This window comes from Oncorhynchus kisutch, unplaced genomic scaffold (assembly GCF_002021735.2).
Source record: "Oncorhynchus kisutch isolate 150728-3 unplaced genomic scaffold, Okis_V2 Okis06b-Okis10b_hom, whole genome shotgun sequence".
Classification (NCBI taxonomy): domain Eukaryota; kingdom Metazoa; phylum Chordata; class Actinopteri; order Salmoniformes; family Salmonidae; genus Oncorhynchus; species Oncorhynchus kisutch.
This window is the reverse complement of record NW_022261983.1, coordinates 19,029,147-19,035,146: the sequence shown is the minus strand read 5'-3', so window position 1 is coordinate 19,035,146 and position 6,000 is coordinate 19,029,147. Positions and strand designations below refer to the sequence as shown.

General features: G+C 52.0%; 1 protein-coding gene across 10 annotated transcripts in view; it reads right to left on the bottom strand.

Annotated features, from left to right (window-relative positions):
• LOC109883743 (trinucleotide repeat-containing gene 6A protein) overlaps positions 1-6,000 on the bottom strand; it is an 88,432-nt gene that overhangs the window by 27,458 nt on the left and 54,974 nt on the right. For 9 of the 10 annotated variants that reach the window (XM_031813869.1, XM_031813871.1, XM_031813868.1 and 6 more), the window contains 5 exons: positions 5,153-5,329; positions 1,708-1,863; positions 1,457-1,567; positions 538-672; positions 236-340 (listed from right to left, as the gene is read on the bottom strand). In XM_031813869.1, the coding sequence (XP_031669729.1) occupies positions 236-340; positions 538-672; positions 1,457-1,567; positions 1,708-1,863; positions 5,153-5,329 (684 nt within the window). The remainder of the gene's footprint in view (positions 1-235; positions 341-537; positions 673-1,456; positions 1,568-1,707; positions 1,864-5,152; positions 5,330-6,000) is intronic. The other variant, XM_031813875.1, reaches the window with a different exon arrangement.

Below are 6,000 nucleotides of genomic sequence, written 5' to 3'. Positions count from 1 at the left end.
CACCGAGAGACAGACAGAGAGAGAGACACAAAGAGGCAGAGACAGAGACAGACAGAGAAACAGACAGACAGACAGAAAGACAGGCAGAGAGACACAAAGAGGCAGAGAGACAGAGACAGGCAGAAACAGACAGAGAGACAGACAGAGAGACAGACGGAGAGACAGACGGAGAGACAGACGGAGAGACAGACAGACAACACCGAGAGACAGACAGACAGAGAGAGCCAGTATGTACCTGCTGGTCCTGCTGGCGTCCCACAGGCATGGGTCTGTGACTCTGCTGCTGTCCAACAGACATCGGTCTCTGATTCTGCTGCTGAGACTGCTGGAGGAGGAGACGCTGTGGAGACAAACGGCCCGTCAGGAATTACACTAGATGTCAGATCTGAGTTAGCGGACATCAGTGGTAAGAGGTGTGTGTTAACCTGTGTATGACTGTGTGTGTGTGTGTGTGTGTGTGTTAACCTGTGTATGACAGTGTGTGTGTGTGTGTTAACCTGTGTATGACGGTGTGTGTGTATGACGGTGTGTGCTAACCTGTAACTGGTTAAGCTGGTTGAGTTGAGACAGCTGGTTGAGTTGAGACAGCTGGTTGAGGACAGCTACTTGCTGTGGACCAAACAGGTTCAGGCCTCCTGCACTGGGAGGGTACTTCAGGAGAGAGGGAGGGACCTGGAACACAGTCACGTCAACTAGATTAGTAGAACAGAGACAGACCTCCTGCACTGGGAGGGACCTGGAACACAGTCACGTCAACTAGATTAGTAGAACAGTCAGGCCTCCTGCACTGGGGAGGACAACTAGATGAGTAGAACAGAGTCAGGCCTCCTGCACTGGGAGGGACCTGGAACACAGTCACGTCAACTAGATTAGTAGAACAGTCAGGCCTCCTGCACTGGGGAGGACAACTAGATGAGTAGAACAGAGTCAGACCTCCTGCACTGGGGAGGACAACTAGATGAGTAGAACAGTCAGGCCTCCTGCACTGGGAGGACAACTAGATGAGTAGAACAGAGTCAGACCTCCTGCACTGGGAGGACAACTAGATGAGTAGAACAGAGTCAGACCTCCTGCACTGGGAGGGTACTTCAGTAGAGATGTCAATAGTAAGGCAATGGGGAGAATATTCTTGGACCTTCAGGAGGTTTAACATCCCCTTTAAAGGGACCTCCCGGGTTCACATCCCCTTTAAAGGGACCTCCCGGTTCACATCCCCTTTAAAGGGACCCCCCGGGTTCACATCCCCTTTAAAGGGACCTCCCGGTTCACATCCCCTTTAAAGGGACCTCCCGGGTTCACATCCCCTTTAAAGGGACCTCCCGGGTTCACATCCCCTTTAAAGGGACCTCCCGGGTTCACATCCCCTTTAAAGGGACAGTCTGGTTAACATTTTTAGATGATCACACCAGGTAGTTCATCGGTGGCCACATTTTTGAGTGTGTGTGTGTGTGTGTACCTGAGAGGACAGGACGGGTGGAGGCACTTGGTTACGGAGATTGTTCTGGGCTGAGTTGAGGGGAGCGTTATGAGATGGTACTGCACTGCTGCCGTACATGGAGTTTACATTCTGAAACACACACACACACACACACACACACACATTAAGAGGACTGAAACACACAGGATACACACACTTCAGACAGATTGTCACACACACACACACACACACACACCCACACTATATTCAAGAGCAGCGTAACCACTCACCTGCCTACCAGCCTCAGAGACAGAGTGGGTGGGAGCCTGCCCTGAGCAGAGAGAGGGGATAGGCTGAGCAGAGTGGGAGGGGGAAAAGCTCATGCCGTGATTGGAGGAGAGCTCCTCCGAGGCGGAGCGATCATAAGCAGAAAGCGGCAGGGAGAGCTGCAGAGGCAAGGACAGACGGACAGATGAGGAAGGAGGCATGGCATCCTGGAAAACAGGGAGAGGATGGAGAGAGGGAGGAGAGAGAGAAGGCCCCAGAGGATGGAGAGAGGGAGGAGAGAGAGAAGGCCCCAGAGGATGGAAAGAGGGAGGAGAGAGAGAAGGCCCCAGAGGATGGAGAGAGGGAGGAGAGAGAGAAGGCCCCAGAGGATGGAGAGAGGGAGGAGAGAGAGAAGGCCCCAGAGGATGGAGAGAGGGAGGAGAGAGAGAAGGCCCCAGAGGATGGAGAGAGGGAGGAGAGAGAGAAGGCCCCAGAGGATGGAGAGAGGGAGGAGAGAGAGAAGGCCCCAGAGGATGGAGAGAGGGAGGAGAGAGAGAAGGCCCCAGAGGATGGAGAGAGGGAGGAGAGAGAGAAGGCCCCAGAGGATGGAGAGAGGGAGGAGAGAGAGAAGGCCCCAGAGGATGGAGAGAGGGAGGAGAGAGAGAAGGCCCCAGAGGATGGAGAGAGGGAGGAGAGAGAGAAGGCCCCAGAGGATGGAGAGAGGGAGGAGAGAGAGAAGGCCCCAGAGGATGGAGAGAGGGAGGAGAGAGAGAAGGCCCCAGAGGATGGAGAGAGGGAGGAGAGAGAGAAGGCCCCAGAGGATGCCAGAGAAGCCAAAGCTTTTTTATGACACTGAGCTACCACCAGGGGACTACATTCTGTAATGCCACTGAGCTACCACCAGGGGACTACATTCTGTAATGCCACTGAGCTACCACCAGGGGACTACATTCTGATATGCCACTGAGCTACCACCAGGGGACTACATTCTGTAATGCCACTGAGCTACCACCAGGGGACTACATTCTGTAATGCCACTGAGCTACCACCAGGGGACTACATTCTGTAATGCCACTGAGCTACCACCAGGGGACTACATTCTGTAATGCCACTGAGCTACCACCAGGGGACTACATTCTGTAATGCCACTGAGCTACCACCAGGGGACTACATTCTGTAATGCCACTGAGCTACCACCAGGGGACTACATTCTGTAATGCCACTGAGCTACCACCAGGGGACTACATTCTGTAATGCCACTGAGCTACCACCAGGGGACTACATTCTGTAATGCCACTGAGCTACCACCAGGGGACTACATTCTGTAATGACACTGAGCTACCACCAGGGGACTACATTCTGTAATGACACTGAGCTACCACCAGGGGACTACATTCTGTAATGACAATGAGCTACCACCAGGGGACTAGATTCTGTAATGACACTGAGCTACCACCAGGGGACTACTCTGTAATGACTACGAGCTACCACCAGGGGACTACATTCTGTAATAACACTGAGCAACCACCAGGGGACTACATTCTGTAATGACACTGAGCTACCACCAGGGGACTACTCTGTAATGACAATGCGCTACCAAAAGGGGACTACATACTGTAATGACACTGAGCTATCACCAGGATACTACATTCTGTAATGACACTGAGCTACCACTAGGGGACTACATTCTGTAATGACACAGCTACCACCAGGGGACTACATTCTGTAATGACACTGAGCTACCACCAGGGGGCTACTCTGTAATGACTATGCGCTACCACTAGGGGACTACATTCTGTAATGACACTGCGCTACCACTAGGGGACTACATTCTGTAATGACACAGCTATCACCAGGGGACTACATTCTGTAATGACACTGAGCTACCACTAGGGGACTACATTCTGTAATGACACTGCGCTACCACCAGGGGACTACATTCTGTAATGACACTGAGCTACCACCAGGGGACTACATTCTGCAATGACACTGAGCTACCACCAGGGGCCTACATTCTGATATGACACTGAGCTACCACTAGGGGACTACATTCTGATATGACACTGAGCTACCACCAGGGGCCTACATTCTGATATGACACTGAGCTACCACTAGGGGACTACATTCTGATATGACACTGAGCTACCACTAGGGGACTACATTCTGATATGACACTGAGCTACCACTAGGGGACTACATTCTGATATGACACTGAGCTACCACTAGGGGACTACATTCTGATATGACACTGAGCTACCACCAGGGGACTACATTCTGTAATGACAGAGCTACCACCAGGGGACTACATTCTGATATGACACAGCTACCACCAGGGGACTACATTCTGTAATGACAATGAGCTACCACCAGGGGACTAGATTCTGTAATGACACTGAGCTACCACCAGGGGACTACTCTGTAATGACTACGAGCTACCACCAGGGGACTACATTCTGTAATAACACTGAGCAACCACCAGGGGACTACATTCTGTAATGACACTGAGCTACCACCAGGGGACTACTCTGTAATGACAATGCGCTACCAAAAGGGGACTACATACTGTAATGACACTGAGCTATCACCAGGATACTACATTCTGTAATGACACTGAGCTACCACTAGGGGACTACATTCTGTAATGACACAGCTACCACCAGGGGACTACATTCTGTAATGACACTGAGCTACCACCAGGGGGCTACTCTGTAATGACTATGCGCTACCACTAGGGGACTACATTCTGTAATGACACTGCGCTACCACTAGGGGACTACATTCTGTAATGACACAGCTATCACCAGGGGACTACATTCTGTAATGACACTGAGCTACCACTAGGGGACTACATTCTGTAATGACACTGCGCTACCACCAGGGGACTACATTCTGTAATGACACTGAGCTACCACCAGGGGACTACATTCTGCAATGACACTGAGCTACCACCAGGGGCCTACATTCTGATATGACACTGAGCTACCACTAGGGGACTACATTCTGATATGACACTGAGCTACCACCAGGGGCCTACATTCTGATATGACACTGAGCTACCACTAGGGGACTACATTCTGATATGACACTGAGCTACCACTAGGGGACTACATTCTGATATGACACTGAGCTACCACTAGGGGACTACATTCTGATATGACACTGAGCTACCACTAGGGGACTACATTCTGATATGACACTGAGCTACCACCAGGGGACTACATTCTGTAATGACAGAGCTACCACCAGGGGACTACATTCTGATATGACACAGCTACCACCAGGGGACTACATTCTGTAATGACACCGAGCTACCACCAGGGGACTACATTCTGTAATGCCACTGAGCTACCACCAGGGGACTACATTCTGTAATGACACTGAGCTACCACCAGGGGACTACATTCTGTAATGACAATGAGCTACCACTAGGGGGCGGTGCAACGCTGGGAGACGGTACACAGACAGTACCTTGTCGTAGTAAGGGCTTCTCTCCATGGAAGGCTCTTTGTGGGTCTGGTGCCTGGAAGCTGAGTTTTTCCCCATCACTCCACTGTACTCTCCCATGTTCACATCCATACGCTTGTCAGACATCATCCCTCCTCCTTCCATCTTATTGCTCTTCGACAAGTCTTCAGGAGAGTCTCTCTAGGAGGGGATGGACAGAGAGAGGGATCAGATAAGTCAGAGATGAGAGAGAGAGAGAGATAGTCCACTGATGTGCTGGGGGCTGGTCTTGTGGTCGTGCTGCTGCCCCTGGAGGCAGAGGTTTGCAAGTGCAGCAGGAGAACATGTATAATTATTTATCTCGCTCTACCGCAGCGCTCGGGTCTATATGGGTCCTAGCAGGCAAATCTGTTACACAAAAAGTCTAACCAAGACCTGTTACAATCACACCGGAAGGGTCGGGTTCCGGGAGCCCCAACCCCTCTTCACTAAAGGGTCGACAGGTGACGAGCCCCAACCCCTCTTCACTAAAGGGTCGACAGGTGACGAGCCCCAACCCCTCTTCACTAAAGGGTCGACAGGTGACGAGCCCCAACCCCTCTTCACTAAAGGGTCGACAGGTGACGAGCCCCAACCCCTCTTCACTAAAGGGTCGACAGGTGACGAGCCCCAACCCCGCTTCACTAAAGGGTCGACAGGTGACGAGCCCCAACCCCGCTTCACTAAAGGGTCGACAGGTGACGAGCCCCAACCCCTCTTCACTAAAGGGTCGACAGGTGACGAGCCACAACCCCTCTTCACTAAAGGGTCGACAGGTGACGAGCCACAACCCCTCTTCACTAAAGGGTCGACAGGTGACGAGCCCCAACCCC